Raw genomic sequence first — 24,607 nt, 5'->3', positions numbered from 1 at the left:
AAAGCGCATTCTGTCATAAAGTATTTTCACGAAACGTAGCGATTGCTGTATAATGTATTCCCCTACACACAGGTATATTTTACTTCCAAGTATTTCGGGGTACCCTTACACGGATCCTTAAATACACAGTTTGAAGCATTGATACTGCAGTTTGTTTTCTCATCACATTTGCTTTTTACTATTTCCTCAGATTTCTTCTCTCGACAATCAGTGTTACTAATTGTTGTTTTGAACATACGTTGCCGTCTGTTCTTCCGTAGTTGGCATACTCAATATTAATTTTTCCAGTTGGACATGTCAAATTCATCGTTGAACGTTCACAAACTGTATTAAAAAAAAATAAAATGAAATAAAAGATATAACTGATATTACATATTAATGAAAAAAAAATAACAACACCCCATCCCTCCCCAAAAACCTCCAAAAAGAAAACACTATGTCGTGTTTAATTAGAGTTTTGTCGGTAAATTCGTTATTTAAAAATTAGGTTCTATCTGAAGACAATGCATACTATCATAAACAATATATCACACAGTTAGAATGTGTTTATGTGAAGATCTGTTGAATGATTACTGCCTCTTCGAGATAATATTTACAAATGTATGTCATAATTTTATATATATCGTAAATTATTATACTTATTTGCTTTCCTGAGACTATGCATAAAAACAGGTTGTTTTTACTTGACGTACTTTAAAAAAAATAATAATCAAGAACTTTTTGTCTACTCGGCAACTGGTGAACTCGGCAACTAGTACAGTAGATTTGGCGTTTGGATAATTCAGCACTTGTTGACAATTTGATTGATGAAACATAGATTACCGATATTGTTGTTTTTTATCAATATGTTTCACTTATTTTTGTTCAGCAGTTTTGTAATTGAAAGTTACATCTGAGCGCAGTGGGCCACATTTTTCTCCCCTTAACATTTAGGAAGATAGATAGATTTTCACAAAGTTTAAAGACCTGCCAAATAACAAATTATAATGTAAAAGCGCATTATTAAAATGTATTTAAATGTACTCGTGTATTTTAAAGGCTTGCAAATATGTAGCGAAGCTTCAAGTCTACGGGGATTAAATGTAAACGTTTTGAAAATGGTGCAAAATTTACAATTATATTCCCGTAAAAATGCTCGGGTGTACATATGTTTTATTAGCAACGATCATATGAAATTTAAAAAGTTATATTTAAAGAGCATATCCTTTGCATTTCATTAACATAAACCCTTTCAATATCCACCCACCCATAACACTGATGTTACATGTATTTGCTGCTGATTGTATTTTCATTGGTTAAATATTAAATGTAGCTGTTTTTCTTGTTCTTTTTTTTTTATTATTTTGGTGGGATTTGGGAGAACAACCTCAGTAAAATTTAATAGTCTTGCCACATTTGGATGATTTAACACGATCGTTATCTTGGGAAAAGTCGTGATCGAATACCCGATTTTGTAACATGCTTTATTCAGCTGGTCCAGAACAGTGTACTGAAAAGCTACGATATGAATTTTTTAAAGACCGGCGGTTTGAAAATACTCGTGAAAGCGCACCAAGTAGTTTGTTTCCTTATCATTAGTTGACAGTTTGTTATTGTCATTTTTTCATTATGACGGACGCCAAAACGTTAATTTGTTTAAACGTAAAATACATATTAAAGTGAATCTAATTGAAAGCGAAGAAGAAAGAAGTAAGCTTATGAATAATTGGTTTTTTCATTACTAAACTCAGACTTATAATTTGTCCCACAATATATTTTAGCAAATATTTGATATTTATATTTACCTCTTGGTTCAAACAATGTTCACTCAAAAGTATGACAAAAATCACAAGATTTCTTTTTTTTTAACGCCCCCTAAACACAGGTATAAACATAAAAAAATAGCAAACGGTAAATTATAATGCAATACATGAAAGCGTTAAAAAATTTGCGAGATATTCGAGTCATTTCCGAATTGCTAAAGATGCAGGATTTTATCAAAATAATGTTCTGTTGCGTTCCTGAATACCTTTTCGAATGTATAATTATCATATTTATAAAAAAAAAACCTTAGATGGTGATTTATTCTTTCGTAGATTTTTATTGTACTTCTTTCATGAGTATGTGGTTTTGGGGTTTTTTAATCGTCCAAATGTGACAAAAAACTAACTTGTGACAAAAAATGATGACGGCACATTTGATTTAATGTACACATTTGCTTGATATCAACGACGTTGGCAGTAACGTATTAAAGGCAAGCCCTAAAAAGCAGCGACATATCACTCAAGTATATTCTGTTAAAAAAAAATCGAACCATCAGTCTTTGAGTGTGTTGTACTTTTGTGCATATTTTGGAGAAGGGCCAACTAACAGTACACGCTGCAAATATTATTGCAATTAATCACCGGCCATTGGCCTAAAAATATTTTTAGCGCGACCAAAATTATTTAAATTTCAAAAATGTTAATAATGAGCATTGTTATCAATGTCTAAGGTCTCTCCGGATGCAACTGACATAAGGTCATAATACCGTTTTTATGTTTACTATTGATGCAGTTTGTAAATTTGACAATTTCAAAAGACATTTAAACAATTCAAATTACAATGTAAATATTGCCGCTTACCATACATATAACATGAGGTGTTAAACTATCTGTTTATTGTAATCTTATTGGGTTTTCTTCTATTGGCATTTAGCTAACTTCTCAATACATGATAAATACGTCTATACAGTTTTGAAAATCTAGAACTTCCTGTTTTTTCATTTATTTATTTTTTGGTATAATTGTTATTTGAAGGATTAGCAATGATGTTTATAGTCAACATATTATTATGCATCAACATAACTTATATTGCTACCCACTTCATTGCATGTAAATTTAAATTTAAAAAAAAATGTATATATCAATCACTATAATTCTGTGGTATAGATAGTTTCACTGTTTCACTGAAAGTAATATATTGATATAGTTTATATAGTTCACTAGAGTTCATTAAAAATTCAATTTGAAATAAGATTGTTGATGCATTTATTCCATTTCTGTGTATATCTTTGTGAATTGTTTTTGTATTTATAATCTGTAAAAAAGTATTACAAAAATAAAAAAAAACAAACAAAAACCTGAAAAAATTCGAATCAACAACAGCGAAATAAAAAAAAAAAACAAGTAACAGTAATATCAGCACACAGAGTAAACCATTTTATTTAACCTTTTTGCGCAAAGAATTATTTCATCAATACATGTATGTCAGATTTGTTTATGTACTTATTCCGAAGTCAGGTCAAAGCAGTCAAACATTTAATAGATGTTTGCTGAATTTAAAGAATCAATCTGATAATATATGCCTATATTTACATTATCCAGTGTCTTTGTCTGTGATTACACTACGTTTCGATTTTGTACTATATAACTCATAATACAAATGACGCCAAATCGAGGCGCCAGCGGGGTTTGTTTATTTATATTTAAATATTTAATCGTACGATGGCCTAAAAGTATATAAATATAAGTAAAAGGAATCATTCTATGAATATTATTAGGTGATAATTTCGGTCGGGGCGTGGTCAAATCCATCATAAAGCCCTTCGGGCTTTATTGGATTTGATCACGCCCTAACCAAAATTATCACCTCATAATACTCAAAGAATAATTCCTTATTCCTTATATAAAATAAAGATATCTTACAATATTTGTCATGACAGCTCAAATTCGTCCTCCACGTTCCGTTAGATCGACAGACAAAAAGCTCAGAGCCGAGTTGATTATATTGAGCGGTGCAAGTGATATGTATTCCTCTTGTTATTCCAATAGCGTCCCATTCACGTACATGTTCCATTGAAAATCGTTCACCCCTAGGTTCACCGCAATCTATATTGAAATATATTTTTGGTTTGATTAAAAAAACATCGTGCTGTTTTTAACTTATTTTCAATCGAAAAGCGAAAAGTTATGTCATTTAAACATATTTCATAAGACTATGTTGGCTGTAAATTTGAATATAATAATACCATCAGTTCTCTTCAACGTATGCTGGTGTTTTTATATAATATAGATATATCAGATGCATATTTAAAGGGAAAAAAAAACAAATAATAAAAACACTGAGATTTATGTCAACATTCCCCATTAAACTGTTGTTGTTATAGTTACTTTTTAGAAATTTCGCTTTATTGTTCTTATATTTCTCATTTCTTCCTTTGTTTAAATGGCATGTACTTAACTACCTCTTACATTAATAGATGCTACAATTTTTATCCTATCATTAATGAACGAAAATTTTAAAGTAAATGTACGAATTTTGACTACGCAGACCTATTATTTCGCTAAACATGACTGATATCTTTTTGCACTTAAGGTTGACAATGCATGTAAGTTTTTTTTAATTATTTTTTTCGGGACATAGCTACAGCAAAACAGGACTATCTCATGATATTTTTCACCCCCCCCCCCAAAAAAAAAAAACAATAAGTGAATATGTGCTATAGTATGAGTTTCCAGTTACCCAAAACTATTCAGAACGTTGTTCGATCAGTTTTTTTTTATGACGGAATTTTATGCTCTTAAGTTAAGAACAAGTAATGATTGGTGACAACTACAGAAACTTAAAAACATAAAAAGGAATGGCATTGCTATTTATATGTATGTAAACGATCGACGGTAACCAGATATTTAATCTTCTGAAGGATTATTTGTGACAATACTCTCCTGATTTTTTTTAATATTAAACATTGTTTATATATAAACTATTTTCTTTTGTTTTAATTTTCTTATTAACATGATGTATAAAAACTTTATTCTAAGTCCAATTTTTTTTTTTACGAAAATCTTTAGTTATCTCTTGATTCTAACATAAATTTAAATTTTTAGGTAAAAAAAGTTTAATATGAATATACTCCAAACCTGAAATGACGCAGGTAAACTGGTCAAAGGGTTGTGGAATGCACTTTTCATTAATGCGACAACTTGACCGCGAACAGGCTCCTGCAATTTCCTGGATTTATGAAGAAAAAGAATAAAATTAAACAACTTAAAAAGTAAGTGATCCTACCTACTCAATATTTCTGTTTTCTGATATGTTCGGTAAGCTTTTATGATAGTAATAACTATTTCTAATATTAAATAACATTTATTAAATAAAATAAACCTCTTTTGTAACCATCAATTAAAACCCTCCTATCAATTGTCCATATACTTTGATTTGTTTTGCCTTTGAGTGTCTAGTGCAACATATTTTTTTACTGCAGGAAGTATTTTACTGTCATTTTCATTTCTCTCTTGCAACAGTTTAGGGGACAATTTATAATCAATATAAACATGTAAGCAATATTCTTGCTTTAATACATTCGGTCATTCTTAATTTGAAAGGAAACATATTTGTGAAGAAAAAATATGTACCTGCTGTAGTTGATGACGCTAATGGATTTACACAATCAAAGTATATTGCCTACAAAAATATTACTAAAAAAAGTCAACGCGTCGTTTAACCGAAACCTAAATAGACAGAACATCCACAAACTCAACCCAACATTACCTTGTCCCAGTCTTCTATATCGCTGTATATCCAGCCAGGCTTCTCTATGTAGAGTCCAGGTACAGTTGTCCTCTTCTCAAAGTTGGTCTGACAGAAGTGGGCTCCTTGGTAGTAGTTAATGGACCGACATCGTGTTGTTCTCAGACAATCTTCTACACAATCCAGAATACTGTATCCATCATACGACGTTATCATCCTTCTTTCCAGTTTTTGTCCATAATGCAGTTGTGAATAACTATTTCTTAGGTCTGCCATACATGCGTGAATGCTAAGGAGAATAGTCCAAATAAATTGCAGTATATTGTATCGAAGAAATAGCTTGATCATGATGTTTGAACGTTGTATAGACGAATGTACCGATGGTGCTAAGTGATGCGTTGATATACTCAATGGACGCTACAGATATGATATTGTCATTTGAATATTATTGATTTAATGAATACCCATGTTTTAAATTTCAATTCCTGTTTATCTTTTGTCTGTATCAAACATATTGTTCATACATTTCCTCTTCGTCTAATGTTAAATACTACAAATAAGATATTGATTTCCTATACCTTTTCTAAGAGTTTACGTTTCGTTATTAATGGAAATTAAATACCTCTCGTTGAATTCATTTTTTTTTTACAAAATGTAAAGGAAATATCAAATGGACCAACAAAGAATACATTGACAAACAATTCTACTTTGGTAACATCGATACAAGGCCTAGATAAAAAGTAATTAAACATGTGACAATTGGTAAAAAGTGGAATAGAAAATTGCGGAATCCCTCTATGAAAACTCATTCCATTTGAAAAAAAAAATATTATCATCATCTAATCTTCTACAAAGTATGTTGCCATTTTATTGCAAACTTTAATTGCTGTTGAATTCAAAATAGATCACATTATAAAGTTAACTTAACATTCCGACTGACGTGTTTCATTAAATGTGCTTTTATACAACAAATGATGTGTTTATGCTTTGTATTTTTTTTTTCATAATGACTATTTTTCTTTACTTCTGATGGCAAATTATTTGGTTGCACTTCTTTTGTCAGCGTATAGACTCATCGGCATGTTTTTGGGCGCTTTATCATGTTGAGACCCCCCCCCCCCCCAAAAAAAAAAAAAAAAAAAAAAAATTATACTCATTGTCTGGAAACATTTAAACCAATAGAAAGCTATTTAATTATACATGTGCGTGGATTGAATCGATTTATTAGTGTGTTGTACATTTTAAAAATGAAAATAAATACTTAAGATTTTTTCAATAGTATTTTTTTTTTACTTTTCATTACTATCGAAATTTCCGTTTTTGCTTTTCTGTTAACAGATACAATGGAACAAAAAATATATATATTATTCATTATCAGCAGTTATCTTTATTGATGGCATGGCTACAAGGCTTGGTAAAACTGTAACTGTATATATTACATATATTTTTCATAATCAACAATTGTCTTTATTGATGGCATGGATAAAAGGGCTGAAGAACTGTAATGTTATATTCGTTTATATAAGGAAATCCAAATTGCGAAGTCATCTACATAGATATTTGATATACAAAACCTTCGAGAAAAAGTGTAATATTTTAAACGCAAACACCATTGTTTTGGATCTGGTATTCGTATTAAAAAAATAAGGAACACTTAACTAAGCTAACATAACATTTTTATCTCACACGTTTTGAAGCGTTATGCTGTAAAGTTAACGATATTCTTTATAAAAATATGTAAACAAATAAAACTTAATTGATGTTCATTATTAACTAAGTGCAAGGAACATTTACCAAACGACAATTCATATCGCAAGTTCGGGAAATTTAACGCACCCAATGCTTACACAATCACTTATAGAGATAGGCTTCGATACATCAAGGGGTCACATCGATATATGCGCGTAAAAGGCATCCTTTATCCTTTTGTGATACGTTTGCAGGTTAGATGATTGAAATTCTGGATCTGAAAATATAACCATGACACGGCAAATCTATTTAATTAAAAAACGAAGTAGTTATACTTTATCTTTAAAGAATATACAGATTATCGACCTATAATATTTTTTTGTTTAGAAATGTCTTGAAACAAATTAGTCAATAAAGCGTCATACAAAAAAAAATCAATTTATAAAAGCTTACTGGTCGTTGTTTAAAAATATGTTTATTGATCCTTGATATGCTTTGCTAGTCTTTTTAAACAGCATCATTTTCAAGAGCAACAATGCGTCCGCATTCCTGATCATTTGGATGTTTTTCGGCCGTTTCGGTGTTTTACATCATAAACCCTAAAAACAATACAGTGTTAGAGCACTTACATGGATAATACAAGAGGCGTTTATACAATTCCTGATTATTTATTTTTATTTTTATCAGAATGCATTTTTTTCTCTAACTCAAAAACAACGAAAAAACTGTTTGATTAACACTCAACTACAACAAGTTTGTTTTAATCATTTTTGTGAAACAAAAAGTCATTACTAAACGAAAACGTTTGATTTATATTCTAACGTGAAAGCATTAGCATTTCTTCACCTGAAAAAAAAAGAAAAGAAGGTTAACATATTTGTTCTTATATCAAATTCATTTAGCAAAACTCCAAAAAAGTTAAATTGATTACAGAAAGACATAGACATTTTAATATATACACATAAAGCGTCTACATTCATACACATCCATACAAAACATATTTTCCTCAAGTAAATGCTTAAAGAATCAGATGTTCGAATGACCAATTCATTGATATCTGTAAATATATCTTTTGCAGATTTTTATTAATTTATTTTTAAAGATGTAAAATAAATTGATGCCTTTTTTAATAGTTCTTTACCCTTTTGATTCAATGACTTACATGCATCACACACACCGCTGGATTTATCACAATATTGACACCCGATGCATGGCATGCAGTCAACCCCATATGTATCAACTTCGCATCCTAAAAATGTTAAATGTTAATTCAATAAATAAGCTCACTAACTTTTACACTAGTAATACAAACAATTTCGTTCAATTTCATTTTGTTTTCTATATATAAAGGCCATTTTTATATCGCGGTGCATAATATCATTTTAACTTAAAAATTCTAAAGATGATTATCTGAATAATGAATTATTTTATTTACAAATGCTTATTTGCTATTTTTTTTTTTGTATCTGTATACGCACGAATATATATTTTGCAAGAATGCAGAAAACAATTACACACGCATGCTTGTTTTCTATTGAAAATTTGTAAGATGTGTTGAAAATCTTATACATTCAACCAAATGCCTTTTTCTCGTTTAGCCGACTAACTAAGCCTTTTTTCTAAAATCAAAACACAATTATTAAGAATATGACACAGCATCTTTTGTTTTGCGTAGTAGAAAACAGACGATTTTAAAAGCTTTTTATAAGGAATGAATCATTTTTTGCGCCATTAAAATGTAAAATACATTCATTTACACGATAAAACATCATTAACATGTCAACTGTCAGCTTTTTAAGTAGCATTTATGTCAACTGGATTTGACTTTTCCACATTTTTACATTCAAAAGCATCAATGAAATCAAATATATTCTTCTCAGAGGTAGCATTTTTTAATGTCTTTTGTCTGATATAATCATACAAAGAAAAACCCTTCCACTTCACAGATTTCAAGGATTGATCCTTCAGGAAGACCATTTTTAAAATGGTACAGTGTAATAGATTCATTCAAATTACAAGTGGTCGTTATTGGTTCCGTAAATTTTGACTTGAATTCTAACTTTATCGTATACTTTTATTTCACATATTTCAAGGATCGCCCCGTGTTCATCAAGGTAATCATCTTCAGGTGCGTCATAAGTGGTCTCCACAATGACGTATCTAGCCGTCTGTTTACAAGGTATGTCTATAATGTTTGTGGGTAAGTCTGGGGCAGTCGTGTTATCGGTGTAACAACGAGTCCTCTGTGACGTTGTCGTCTGTGTTGCTGAAAAGTTTGAGGCATCTAGGTAGAACTGTCTGAATTGATACTGCTTCCACGCTGAAGGTCCATCCCCTAAAAACTATTATGAACGTTGGCTTAACTTTGAATAATAATCCGATCACCGAAGAAATCTATTTCATATATTTCAAGAATAGCCCCTGTAGTTAGATTGTCATCATGAGAGTCATACGTAGTATCCATAAGGACGTATTTACTCTTGAGTTTACATGGTATATCTATTACTTAAATTAGTGAAGCAATGTGTAAATAAACAATTACATAAAATATGATTAACCTTCATCTATAAAAAATGAATGCCGGACTCAAATTTCCATTGAAGACGACTTGGCTATGTCTTTAAGTAACACACTGATGTACATTAATAAAAAAATAAGTGAATTTTACTTACTTATACAATGACCAAATATTTATAAAAGAAACAACCATAAGAATGTGATGCATTGCATACCTTCTCTCCTGTGATATATTTTGACATTGTGTATTATGTAGGGTTGTCCGAAGTCGACCTGCAGCCATGCTTTAGTGTGATTTAGCGCAGTGATAGCGCATTTGGGTTCGGTAGTCTGAACATCGCCATCATTAGCAATTGATGCTATGTTGAAGCGGTAGGTCGAACTTTGGGTGAGTACTGTTTTGTTTCTTCTACTTAGATTTTCTTGTTAAAAAATATCATGTAGGCTATACGTCATATAAAACAATATGTTTTTGTATGTTTTAATTGCATTTTACCATTTGTTTCAATAGACTACTGATCCAAAATTTAATCATATCGTCGTTATAGAATTATTTCAATATTAATTATATAATTGTTACAATTTAAAGCATCTAAAATTTTCAATTTAATTTGCAATCCAATTCACAAGAATACACTCATATTTTTCTTTTTAATTTGTTAAAATTTGCATTGAAACATTGCATATTGTAAATTTACCATTTGAAAAAAAGAGCCTTGCTTTAAACCTCAGTAATATAATTCAAGAATCTAATCATCAACATGGATAAATTACAAATATTAATAGTAAAAAAATTGTGTATGTGCAGGAAAGCAAATGAAATATAAAGGTTTCATAAGAAAACCGTTTGCAAATTCATGAGTGATGAGCTAGGATAAATTGATTTTGATTAAAAACATACGCAATTGCGATGGAGAACAGAAGAAAGGGCAAAGAATATTCCGAGTTGAACTCGACAGTGAGACAAGATCGCAAACACAAACTATCCACACCATTAAATGCATTACAGTTTTAAGTTGTTTAGAGGAACGACTCTGGTGCATTAGTTGAATCAGGTGCACAGTACAAGATAAATGCTTAGGTTTAACCTTTAACCTCTGACTTTGACCTCTTAGAACTAATGAGTAATGAGTGTATGCAACATATATATATCAGATTTAGTTATATGTACAACAAGTTGCTGTCCTTTAAAAAAGGACTACAATACGTGGACTATTTGTATGTGCTTCCAACGAAAAAGTGAAAGCTTTAAGATTATCAGAGATTCCACCGGCTCTAGCCCTCTGCTTTTAACCACTAAATTTATACGTTGTATTACGTATACATGTATGTATAGCCCTAACTTTTTATCTCAGAATTTAAAGGATTCATACTTCTAAAATAATTATGATCTATCTATGAATGAAGTTTGCATGTACCGTATCAGGCATTCGGTGAATTCTACTATTTGCGCACACATTACGATTCGCACTACTTTGTTAACTATGCAGTGACAGCTTTGTGTAAATTAAAAATTTCATATTCATATGATGCAATTTTCTTGAGATTTATAATTTAATACAGTGACATAATTATTCAATCATACTTAAATGCTTAAAAAATTTAATCGGGAAGTTCTCTAGCCTCGCCTACTATAAAAGTAAAGTTAAGTTACTTGTGTGTTCGGAAAACAACAAAACATTGCAAATTATGCTTTTTGATGCATGTTGTAGTTTCGGCATAACATTAACTTATTTCATAATACTGATAGTTCATATTACATGCCAATCATTTTTTTAAAAGGAATACTTTGTTTCTGTACTGTTTACCGACAACTTTACAATTACAGCGCCTTCGAAATTATGTGTACATATGGCACGGAATCCCGATCCCGATTCAGATAAACGTGTGCTAACCTGGTTCCCTGAGCTACCCATTACGTACAGGAACCAGTCTAGCTCATGCGCAGGCTGAATTTTCCCCATAGCATCCGGTTTAACCTCGCTTATATATTTTCTGCGTGGACCTCAGGGTCAACGCAATAAGCCCGCCCCCCCCTTCTTTTATACAAGGATTGAATTCTTATATGAACTTGACCCTCGATATTTGAACTTGAAATTTAATATTCCTTTTTAAAATAAAACCAAAAAAAAGTGTTACAACCGTTTGTCAAAATTTTTGAAAAGGTGAAACAATGCCTGCCATTTGACTCCAGACCGCGTTTTAGACTACGCATCCCGATAAAAATTCCAGCTCCAGTAAAACTCTCTAGAACGAAAATTCATGGGACTGTCTTAACACTTGAATCTAATTGCCTGCCAAATTTCAAACGAAATGAACCATATTGAAGAAAGTTATCCACTTCAGCGGCAACGAACCATCATCCCGAGAAACGAAATTTCAACGCTTCGATATTTGTATCTAATAAATTCATGCTAAAATTTCACTGAAAATCTGTGTTTACATTTCTATCGGCAACCTGTGACGACTTGTGTCGAAGTTCTACTTGTAATCCACGAATGCATGACAAGATTTCTAAGCACGTGCATTTTAAATCACAGGGAGAATTCGCACCAGCTGAGCCGACGTGACGTTCCCACACCTTCAAATACCCGCTGGCGACCAGAGTTTGACCTGGCCTGTTGATTTTTAAGTCAACGCTATCCGGCCACAATCTTTGCAAGCAGCACTGATTTATTTTAAATAAACTGATGAACAAATACTGCCTTCCAAACCAATCGCTAAGCTCCCATATATTCTAAAGGTTTCTCAATGTTGGGGATCAACTGCAGATGGACAGAAGAACGCTCCTTCTCTTCTTTCTATCACCATCCAAATTGACTACACAACTCAACAAAATTTACCTTCTATCAAATAACAAGCGAAATAGCGGAGTGGCAACGCTCTTCCCTACAAAGCCTGGGGATCTCGGATCGATACCGGTGGGCGGAACCAATTTTTTTTTCGTAAATTGATTTTTCACTTATTACTCAATAATTATCAACATTTTCGGGATTTTTTTTTAATCATTATGAAAGGTGGAAAGGTCTCTAATTGTTCAGTGAACAATTAGTCTCCTAGTTTATTTGACGCTGTTTTCGGTTTTACAAAACGGCTTCAATGACGAGCGTGTTATTTATGGCTGTAACAAATTTGGTTAAGTTCTTATGTTTAGCATTTAAGGATTACGTTTACTCAGGGTTTGAGATTTCAAAAAATACTTTTTAAAAGTTCAATATTTGAAGTTCAAAGTTGTTTTAAAAACAAAAAATAACAACGTTATTAACAAATATCGATATTGATATCCATGATTTGTTTATTTGAGGAAGATATGCTCTGACAAAGGTAGATTAATATTAAAACAGACGAAATTCGGACTATTTTTTTTTTCATTTTTCTTTTTTTCTCTTAAAAACTTTCTGTTGAATGTAATTGCAAAAGTAAAGTTTCTATATGTTTTTTCATATCATTTTACATATTTCATGGAAGTTTTACTCGTCTATAAATTTAAATCACTGGCTGGCACGCGATTGGAAAAATCTTTAAAATACATAAAATCGATTCAAGATAAAATATCTCGAAATTTTGATCATTGACCTTAAATAATGTTAATGTCAACATAATACAGAAAACAACAGTTAAAGGCAATCAATGGTTTGGAGCTCCTATTAGTCAGTTTTTTGTAAAACTCGGTCAAAAATGGGTACAATTTTGGAAATTGATAGAGGAAAATCGGACTAAATTAAACTTAAAATATGAGCTTAAAACGATTCAGTCAAATATAAAATTAGTAAAGCTACTCGTATTTTATCACTTCCAAACCTACAAATTGTTTAATTAGTTCTTATAATTACAAAATAAAGAAAAGCTTGAAAATGGTGGACAATTTTGACAATTCTTTCAAAAAACTTCCAGAGGTCACTAGCAGAAAAAGTAGGTCGTTGACCTAGTTATTTGAAAGTGAAAAATAGGATCACAATAGTGGGGCTACAATGAAGAATAAGTAGTTTTTCGTTCTTATTAGTGGAATTTTTTTTGGCCCCTGAGTAAACGTAATCCTTAAGGACGATATGACATCCTGTTTTAAGGGTGTGGGGATGGCTGGGTGATGTTTAATAGATGAAAGCAACACTAAGAAGTACATGTACCTGCAATGTTCAGACAGTATTGTATCAATAATTTTGTAAAAATAAAATTTAAAAGAAAATTTGCAAACTTAAATATGGAATAGATAAGGGCCTTTTTGTCAACGTTCGGGATACATCAATTATTTTGAAATGTATCATGTGAAGTAGCAATTTTCCATTTGAAGGGAACAGTATCTCAATTTTACTTATTTAGCCTTACGTTTAAGAATTTAAAGAAAGTGGGCGCTTAAGATGTACATTCGGCAGGAATCTGGGCGCACAAGGAGAGTAAAACTTTCATCAATTAATTTGGAATTTTTTTCGAATTATAACCGTTATTTGCTTTCTGTTGGATGTGGAATGAGTGGGAAAATATTTGAAATGCAAAAGGTTTTATCATAATATGGGTCTAAATATAGCAACACGATGCAATTCATGCAAAATCCTACTTATTTACAGCTGTTTTTAAACGATTTTGTTGTCTCTGGGTCTTCTCTCCACAAAAAAAAACGTGTAAAGATAACATATTTTAACATTGAAAATGTCGTTTTTTAAAAAAAGATGGAGAGATGACCCAGAGATGACTAATTATGTACTTTTTCAAATTAATTTTGTTTTAATAGTAGGTCATGAATGGCAACAAAGGGAAGTATTCAACAATAGATTTCAAAAGTATCCGTCCTTACTGCCGTATCTCGATGACACAAGAAAATACGTTCATGTGGTTTAAGTCCTTTTGACCGGTGATGACATAAAGATAATGAACTTCTTTTTACGTAAACATTATCCAGCAGCTTGTTTTAATGAGTTTCTTGATGATGACACATAATAGAAAAAAAATTTGAAAATATGGAACAGATAGAAGAACTTAAACAAAATGCCCCAGAAATTGAAAAAGAAACTCGTAAAAAATGAATAAAGTTATCAAGAGACATGCAGAATTTCTCTATGCGATTTACTCTGGCGTCATTGGAATTTAGATAAGCATTGTCAGGTCGGAAAACAACAAAATGCTAAATGAATTGTGCATTGCTTTCCTTTGTTTAGACCAGTTTATTTTGCCGTACATGTATGAGGAGTCTCCTCAACCTAGAAACTAAGAAGGTTACTGATGTGATATTCAAAACGAGTTTGTAATGTATGGACATTTTGCGGGTTGTCAAACTTTGAACATTTGTAGTATCTGTAGAATTAGCTGCTGGTTAATTTGGATTTTTTGTTAGATTAAATGACTATAGTTAGGTTTTTCTAAAAGTGGTTTCCTCCAAGTTGCACACATAGGAATTGAATATTATGATGAGCTGTATGAATAGTTATCCACTTTCTAGGTATCCTCTAGCAAACATGTTTCATCAAATAGAGTATCCACCATTTCCAAATCATTATTTGATTTGGTGAAACAGATTATCCACAATTTGGAATTATGACGTGTAACAATGTTTGTACTACATGATTTATGTGTATACAAAAAAAAGTACGGTTGGGAGTTTATCTTTAAAATAAAAGATGTTACATTTCTTAAATGGTATTGAACAATACGCATTTTTTTAAATTCTATTTTAGAGGAAATTTATCAAGTCTGGTTTTTAATAATAGGATGTTGGTTAGGAAAAGAGGGAAGAAAACTGGAGACACTTCTGGAAACATTAGTCGATGATTGTTAGTTTGTCGTATATTATACACAGGTACATGATACATATTTTGAATTTAAAAACTAGTTTGCTGTCAAACAAAACGACATGAAACAGCATTTTTGAAGTAAAAAAAAAAATCCATATTTGATGGATTATTTAAAAAATAAACCGGCTATCGTTGTTTGTAAGCAACTAATGCACTGTTGATACATATTAAATTTATATTTTTCTAAAATAAAAACAATACCACCATTTCACGAACCCTTATTTGTGTTTGTCCGAATAGGACTATGAATTGCATGTATCGATTTTATCATCTTTTTGTAACCTAAACAACTACGGCTGCCGATACATGTATGCTGGAATGTATATTGTTATATAATATGAAAGTAACAATATTGCACTGGAGTCATTTTTTTCAATAGTGCATGTGTCTTATTCCTTGATTATTCAATGGATATTTTGTTCGTGTGTATTATTCCTTTATTATTCAATGGATATTTTGTTCGAAAGTAATAGTGCTAAGATGTGTATGCACATATTTCAACACATATTTTTATTTTCACAACGTTTTCATACTGGGAATTCTAAAATAGTACAATGCCTAATGCCTTTTTTCGAATGTGTTAATGCCTTTTTTGCAGCTTGTTCTTCTTGCATGCATTCCAGAAAAAAAACATTGATGACCCAAAGAGTGTTTGTAAAATTTATTGATCAAATAAATGACAAAATTATATCTAAAGCACATTAAATATAGAATTACAATTATCTTATTAGCTAATGTTATAACTGGGATAAGGTCGCTTTGCACCTCCCGGTAAAAACTAGTAAGAGCGGCAAGGGTCAGCTTCTGAAAAATCAGCTTCTGAAAATTCGATCCCGATAGAATTAAGAAGGTACGATAAATCAGAACTCAAATTAATTAAAAATTTAAATAGCTAATACAACGAAGAAAGTTTCTATATAAAACAATTTATGGAACATAAAATTTATTTGAGGGATGGGGTATGGGTGGCCAAACACTTATCTGTATTTCAGTTTTTCGATCAAATCTTTCCAAAACATACAGTTGTCTTCGGTGTATTTTGTTGGTATGAAAGTATCTTGCATAGTAAAATCACAGTATGTTGTCCCTGCAGTTATTTTTGCTTTCATCGCCAGTATGAAAAAAACCCACATCATTCGGTTTAATATATTTGCAGTTGCAATCATTAAATCAGAAAGTCATAAAAAAGTTAGCTTACGTTAATCAGAAATAAAAGCTGACTCTCTATGCACGTGAAAGTTATCAGTGTAGATAATATGACTTTGTTACATTTAGGCCTAGTCCGTTTGTGCAAGATCTTGGAATTTGTGCTCCTCGGAAGCTTTTAATTAAGATCACGATATTATCCATCCAAAGTCGACACAAAAAGAACAAATAAAGACACGGTCAAACATTGTAAAAAGAATACTTATTTTAACTACTTCAACAAAGTTGATATCATGCACTTGAGAGAAGTTTTAAAAACATAGAGCAATGATTGGATTCGCATTGGTAAAATATTTTGTTAATTTCTACTAGATTGCCTTTTTACAATCAAATTGGAAATGATATACATTGTAATGGGGAAAAAAACCTGTACATTTTAAAAATAGGAAACACTGATATTGACTATTGGAATGTTGTCTGATGTTTAAATGACGTCGATGGTACTTTAACAGCAAAATGTTTGTGATATAATGAGTGTTTATTATATAGCAGTACATTTTGAATCACATTTTTAGATATGTCATTCACATGTCACATCATTTATAAAAGTGCATTTTGCGATAAAGTATTTTTACGAAACGCAGCGATTGCTGTATAGTGTATTCCTCTATATACAGGTAAATTTTACTTCCAAGTATTTCGGGGTACCATCACAATGATCCTTAAATACACTGTTTGAAGCATTGATACTGCAGTTTGTTTTCTCACCACATTTGCTTTTTACTATTTCCTTAGAGTTCTTGTCTCGACAATCTGTTGTACTAATTGTTTTGTTGGAACATACGTTGCCGTCTGTTCTTCCGTAGTTGGCATACTCGATATTAATTTTTCCAGTTGGACATTCGATAAGCATCCAGGAATTTTCACAAACTGTATTGAAACAGAATAAAAGATATTATTGATATTGCAAAATAATGATAAAAACAACACCCCAATCCCCACCCTCACCCCCCAAAAAAGAAACAAAATATCATGCAATGTTTAAATAGAGTGTTGTCGGTAAATTCGTTATTTGAAAAATAAGCTCTGTCTGAAGAAAATAGATACAATCATAAACAATACATCACAGTTAGAATGTGTTTACGTGAATTAGGATCTGTTGAATGATTACTGCCGCTTCGAGATAATATTTACAATGTGATGTCATAATTTTCTATATGTCGTTATTTACATGTATTATACTTAATTGCTTTAGTGAGACTATACATAAAAACAGGCTGTTTTTACTTGACGTACTTTAAAAAAAACTAAAAAAAAAACACCAAAATTATCAAGAACTCTTTGTCTACTCGGCACCTGGTGAACTCGGCAACTAGTAAAGTAAATTCGGCGTTTCCTTAATTCGACACTTGTTTAAAATTTGATTGATGAAACATATAGGGTGATTTAACCATGCATCGGACACATACCTTGGATCGGACAACTTTGTTTATAAATATACAAATAAATGTGCATGCGCTCATGTGTTGTTTCGTATATTCCTGAATTAGAACAAATGAACTTTATCATTATTAAGAATTTGACAGTCACGTTGTCAAAGAAATAGCAATATAGACATCGTAAAATGACATCAAATACGCCATTATTGAAAATTTAGTTACGAAGATTTTACACTAAAGCATGATTTGAATGTTGTGCGTTTGATTGTAAATTAGTGAAAATGCACTCTCTGCGTAAAATAATTAGAAAGAAGTAAGTTTTGAAACAAAATTTGATTAAAATAAGTCCAAGAAATTTGAACAATTAATGTCAAGGTCATTATTGCACCATATGTTCATTTCACCATGGATCGGACACAAATTAACCATGCATCGGACAGTTTTCACTGCATGATTTCTTCTAATAATATAGAGATTATGTGCCCATTCCTTGTGATATACTTTAAATGTGAAGTAAAATAAAAATGTAAAAATTAATTGATACAAACATTTTCCTCAAACCACTTAAAAATCGAGTTTTACGGACACACCTTTTTTAGTCCAAAATTCCTGTAGGAGCTGGCACGATAAAGAACCCCTTATGATAAATATTCCTTTAAACAGAAGCACTAGTCTAAATTCCAATATGTAGATTTGAGGATTTACATTAAAAGAAATATGAATAGCAATTGAATAAATTAATATTTCCGAACCTTTGTATTTCGCATTAAAACCAGAAAATGTTGTTATGTTTAATCTCTACTGCACTGCTATAGCTGTCCGATGCTTGGTAAATATTGTCCGATCCATGGTGAAATAGTTCAACACTTCATTAATTTGCTTTATTTTCTACATTTTTAACAATTTCACAATTTTTTCTCCAATAATTAAGCAAGGGGAAAACCTGTAACTTTTAAAACAAGTTTTATTTAGGCCTATATTTGGACGATATTTAATGCGTGAACAAAAGGAAAAATCCAAAGGTGTCCGATGCATGGTGAAATCACCCTATTACCGATATTGTTGTGGGGTTTTTTTGTAATTTTAAGTTACATATGAGCGCAGTGAGCTACATTTTTTATCCTTAACATTTAGGAAGATAGATAGATTTTCACAAAGTTTATAGACCTGCCGAAAGGACAAATTGTATTTAGATGCGCTCGTGTATTTTAAAGGCTTGCAAATATGTAGCAAACCTTCAAGTCTACGGGGATTAAATGTAAACTGTAACCATTAATAATGACGTTTATCTCCCATTGACTGCTATTTTTTTTGTTTCTTTACTAGAGAATGAACCTTTAAAGAAATCAATACACTTTTGAAACATTAAATGTATGCAATATAAGAACAGCAATTTCCAAAATGATATTTTTATCCATAGTGGGGCTATTTTTCAAATTTATCGATTTTTTTTTTCGTTTTAAAAATGGTGCAAATTAACAATTATATTTCCGTAAAAATGCTCGGGTGTACATATGTTTTATGAACAACAATCACATAAAATTAAAAAAAAAGTTATATTTAAAGAACATATCCTTTGCATTTCATTATCATAAACCCTTTAAATATATCCACCCACCCATAACACTGATGTTACACGTTTCTGCTGCTGATTGTATTTTTATTGGCTAAACATTACATGTAGGTGTTTTTCTTGTTCTTTTTTTTCATTTTGGTGGGATTTGGGAGAACAACCTCAGTTAAAGTCAATAGTCTTGCCACATTTGGATGATTTAATACGATTGGTATCTTGGGAAAAGTCGTGAATACCCGATTGTGTGACACGCTTTATTCAGCTGGTCAAGAACAGTGTACTGAAAAGCTACGATATGAATTTTTTTAAGACCGACGGTTTGAAAATATTCGTGAAAGCACACCAAGTAGTTTGTTTCCTTATCATTAGTTGACAGTTTGTTATTGTCATTTTGTCATTATGACGGACGCAAAAACGTTAATTTGTTCAAACGTAAAATACATATTAAAGTGAATTTAATTGAAAGCGAAGAAGATGAAAGAAGTAAGCTTATGAATAATTGGCTTTTTCATTACTAAACTCAGACTTATAATTTGTCCCCACAATATATTTTAGCAAATATTTGATATTTATATTTACCTCTCGGTTCAAACAATGTTCACTCAAAAGTATGATAAAAATCACAAGATTTCTCTTTTTGAAACGCCCCCTAAACACAGGTATAAACATAAAACAATAGCAGACGGTAAATTATAATGCAATACATGAAAGCGTTAAAAAATGTGCGAGATATTCGAGTCATTTCCGAATTGCTAAAGATGCAGGATTTTACCAAAAAAAATATTCTGTTGCGTTCCTGATTACCTATTCGAATGTATAATTATCATATTTATAAAAAAAAAAAACCTTAGATGGCGATTTCTTCTTTCGTAGATTTTTATTGTACTTCTTTCATGAGTATGTGGTTTTGGGGTTTTTTAATCGTCCAAATGTGACAAAAAACTAACTTGTGACAAAAAATGATAACGGCACATTTGATTTAATGTATACATTTGCTTGATATCAACGACGTTGGCAGTAACGTATTTAAGGCAAGCCCTAAAAAGCAGCGACATATCACTCAAGTATATTCTGTTAAAAAAAATCGAACCATCGGTCTTTGAGTGTTTTGTACTTTTGTGCATATTTTGGAGAAGGGCCAACTAACAGTACACGCTGAATATAGTATTGCAGTTAATCACCGGCCATTGGCCTAAAAATATTTTTAGCGCGACCAAAATTATTTAAATTTCAAAAATGTTAATAATGAGCATTGTTATCAATATCTAAGGTCTCTCCGGATGCAACTGACATAAGGTCATAATGCCGTTTTAATGCTTACTATTGATGCTGTGTGTAAATGTGACAAATTCAAAAGACATTTAAACTATTCAAATTACAATGTAAATATTGCCGTTTACCATACATAAAACATGAGAAGTTAAACTACCTTGTTATTGTTATTTTATTTGGTCTACTTCTATTGGCATTTAGCTAACCTTTCAATACATGATAAATACGTCTTTAAAATTTTGAAAATCTAGAACTTCCCGTTTTTTTATTTATTTATTTTTTGGTATAATCGTTATATGAAGAATTAGCAATGATATTTATTATGCATCAACATAACTCATATTGCTACCCAATTTCAATGCATGTAAATTTAAATTTCAAAAAAAAAATTTCACTTATAGCCCATGCTAATATCAATCACTTAAATTATGTGGTATGTGTAGAAGTAAATTACTCGTCCATGCAGTGAAAAATATGTAGGATAGATAGTTTCACTGAAAGTAATATATCGATATAGTTCACTAGAGTTCATTAACAATTTCAATTTGAAATTAGATTGTTGATGCATTTATTTCATTTCTGTGTATATCTTTGCGTATTGTTTTTGTATTTATAATCTGTAGAAAAGTATTACAAAAATAAAAAAAAAAAATAAAAAAAAACCTGAAAAAATTCGAAAGCACAAAGAAATCAACAACAGCGAAATAAAACAAAACCTAAACAACAGTAATATCAGCACACAGAGTAAACCATTTTATTTAACTTTTTTGTGCAAAGAATTATTTTATCAATACATGTATGTCTGGTTTGTTTATGTACTTGTTCCGAAGTCAGGTCAAAGCTGTCAATAATTTAATAGATGTTTGCTGAATTTAAAGAATCAATCTGATAATATATGCATATAAGATAAAATTATCTTACCATAATTTTTATGACAGCTCAAATCCGTCCTCCACGTTCCGTTAGATCGACAGACAAATAGCTCAGAGCCTAACTGATTATATTTAGCGGCGCAAGTGATATGCATTCCTCTTGTTATTCCAATAGCGTCCCATTCACGTACATGTTCCATTGAAAATCCTTCACCCCTAGGTTCACCGCAATCTATATTGAAATATATTCTTGGTTTGATTAAAAAAAAACATCGTGCTGTTTTAAATTTATTTTCAATTGAAAAGTTATGTCATTAAAACTTATTTCATAAGACTATGTTGGCTGTAAATTTGAATATAATAATACCATCAGTTCTCTTCAACGTATGCTGGTGTTTTTATATAATATAGATATATCATATGCATATTTAAAGGGAAAAAAAACAAATAATAAAAACACTGAGATTTATGTCAACATTCCCCATTAAACTGTTGTTGTTATAGTTACTTTTTAGAAATTTCGCTTTATTGTTCTTATATTTCTCATTTCTTCCTTTGTTTAAATGGCATGTACTTAACTACCTCTTACATTAATAGATGCTACAATTTTTATCCTATCATTAATGAACGAAAATTTTAAAGTAAGTGTACGAATTTTGACGACGCAGACCTATTATTTCGCTAAACATGACTGATATCTTATTGCACTTAAGGTTGACAATGCATGTAAGTTTTTTTTTTCATTATTTTTTTCGGGACATAGCTACAGCAAAACAGGACTATCTCATGATATTTTTCACCCCCCCCCCCCAAAAAAAAAAATAAGTGAATATGTGCTATAGTATGAGTTTCCAGTTACCCAAAACTATTCAGAACGTTGTTCGATCAGTTTATTTTATGACGGAATTTTATGCTCTTAAGTTAAGAACAAGTTTTGATTGGTGACAACTACAGAAACTTAAAAACATAAAAAGGAATGGCATTGCTATTTATATGTATGTAAACGATCGACGGTAACCAGATATTTAATCTTCTGAAGGATTATTTGTGACAATACTCTCCTGATTTTTTTAAATATTAAACATTGTTTATATATAAACTATTTTCTTTTGTTTTAATTTTCTTATTAACATGATGTATAAAAAACTTTATTCTAAGTCCAATTTTTTTTTTACGAATATCTTTAGTTATCTCTTGATTCTAACATAAATTTAAATTTTTAGGTAAAAAAAGTTTAATATGAATATACTCCAAACCTGAAATGACGCAGGTAAACTGGTCAAAGGGTTGTGGAATGCACTTTTCATTAATGCGACAATTTGACCGCGAACAGGCTCCTGCAATTTCCTGGATTTATGAAGAAAAAAAATAAAATTAAACAACTTAAAAAGTAAGTGATCCTACCTACTCAATATTTCTGTTTTCTGATATGTTCGGTAAGCTTTTATGATAGTAATAACTATTTCTAATATTAAATAACATTTATTAAATAAAATAAACCTCTTGTGTAACCATCAATTAAAACCCTCCTATCAATTGTCCATATACTTTGATTTGTTTTGCCTTTGAGTGTCTAGTGCAACATATTTTTTTACTGCAGGAAGTATTTTACTGTCATTTTCATTTCTTTCTTGCAACAGTTTAGGGGACAATTTATAATCAATATAAACATGTAAGCAATATTCTTGCTTTAATACATTCGGTCATTCTTAATTTGAAAGGAAACATATTTGTGAAGAAAAAATATGTACCTGCTGTAGTTGATGACGCTAATGGATTTACACAATCAAAGTATATTGCCTACAAAAATATTACTAAAAAAAGTCAACGCGTCGTTTAACCGAAACCTAAATAGACAGAACATCCACAAACTCAACCCAACATTACCTTGTCCCAGTCTTCTATATCGCTGTATATCCAGCCAGGCTTCACTATGTAGAGTCCAGGTACAGTTGTCCTCTTCTCAAAGTTGGTCTGACAGAAGTGGGCTCCTTGGTAGTAGTTAATGGACCGACATCGTGTTGTTCTCAGACAATCTTCTACACAATCCAGAATACTGTATCCATCATACGACGTTATCATCCTTCTTTCCAGTTTTTGTCCATAATGCAGTTGTGAATAACTACTTCTTAGGTCTGCCCTACATGCGTGAATGCTAAGAAGAATAGTCCAAATAAATTGCAGTATATTGTATCGAAGAAATAGCTTGATCATGATGCGTGAACGTTGTATAGACGAATGTACCGATGGTGCTAAGTGATGCGTTGATATACTCAATGGACGCTACAGATATGATATTGTCATTTGAATATTATTGATTTAATGAATACCCATGTTTTAAATTTCAATTCCTGTTTATCTTTTGTCTGTATCAAACATATTGTTCATACATTTCCTCTTCGTCTAATGTTAAATACTACAAATAAGATATTGATTTCCTATACCTTTTCTAAGAGTTTACGTTTCGTTATTAATGGAAATTAAATACCTCTCATTGAATTCATTTTTTTTTTACAAAATGTAAAGGAAATATCAAATAGACCAACAAAGAATACATTGACAAACAATTCTACTTTGGTAACATCGATACAAGGCCTAGATAAAAAGTAATTAAAAATGTGACAATTGGTAAAAAGTGGAATAGAAAATTGCGGAATCCCTCTATGAAAACTCATTCCATTTGAAAAAAAAAATATTATCATCATCTAATCTTCTACAAAGTATGTTGCCATTTTATTGCAAACTTTAATTGCTGTTGAATTCAAAATAGATCATATTATAAAGTTAACTTAACATTCCGACTGACGTGTTTCATTAAATGTG

General features: G+C 30.9%; 2 protein-coding genes across 2 annotated transcripts; both read right to left on the bottom strand.

Moving 5' to 3' along the window:
* Positions 1-3,306: 3,306 nt before the first annotated feature.
* On the bottom strand, positions 3,307-5,838 carry LOC128174313 (uncharacterized). The gene is made up of 4 exons (XM_052839890.1): positions 5,512-5,838; positions 4,881-4,971; positions 3,666-3,848; positions 3,307-3,311 (listed from the first exon to the last, which is right to left on the bottom strand). Exons 1-4 carry the CDS (start codon positions 5,836-5,838, stop codon positions 3,307-3,309), a joined length of 606 nt encoding a protein of 201 aa, XP_052695850.1.
* Positions 5,839-7,786: 1,948 nt separating this feature from the next.
* Positions 7,787-23,998, bottom strand: LOC128174312 (uncharacterized). Its single transcript, XM_052839889.1, has 7 exons — positions 23,672-23,998; positions 23,041-23,131; positions 21,834-22,016; positions 9,912-10,118; positions 9,246-9,514; positions 8,342-8,429; positions 7,787-8,025 (listed from the first exon to the last, which is right to left on the bottom strand). The coding sequence occupies exons 1-7, from the start codon at positions 23,996-23,998 to the stop codon at positions 7,997-7,999; spliced, it is 1,194 nt and encodes a 397-aa protein (XP_052695849.1). The 3' UTR covers positions 7,787-7,996.
* Positions 23,999-24,607: the final 609 nt, after the last annotated feature.

The sequence above is a fragment of the Crassostrea angulata genome, chromosome 2, assembly GCF_025612915.1.
Source record: "Crassostrea angulata isolate pt1a10 chromosome 2, ASM2561291v2, whole genome shotgun sequence".
Lineage (NCBI taxonomy): Eukaryota > Metazoa > Mollusca > Bivalvia > Ostreida > Ostreidae > Magallana > Magallana angulata.
This window is presented reverse-complemented; position numbering and strand designations above follow the sequence as displayed.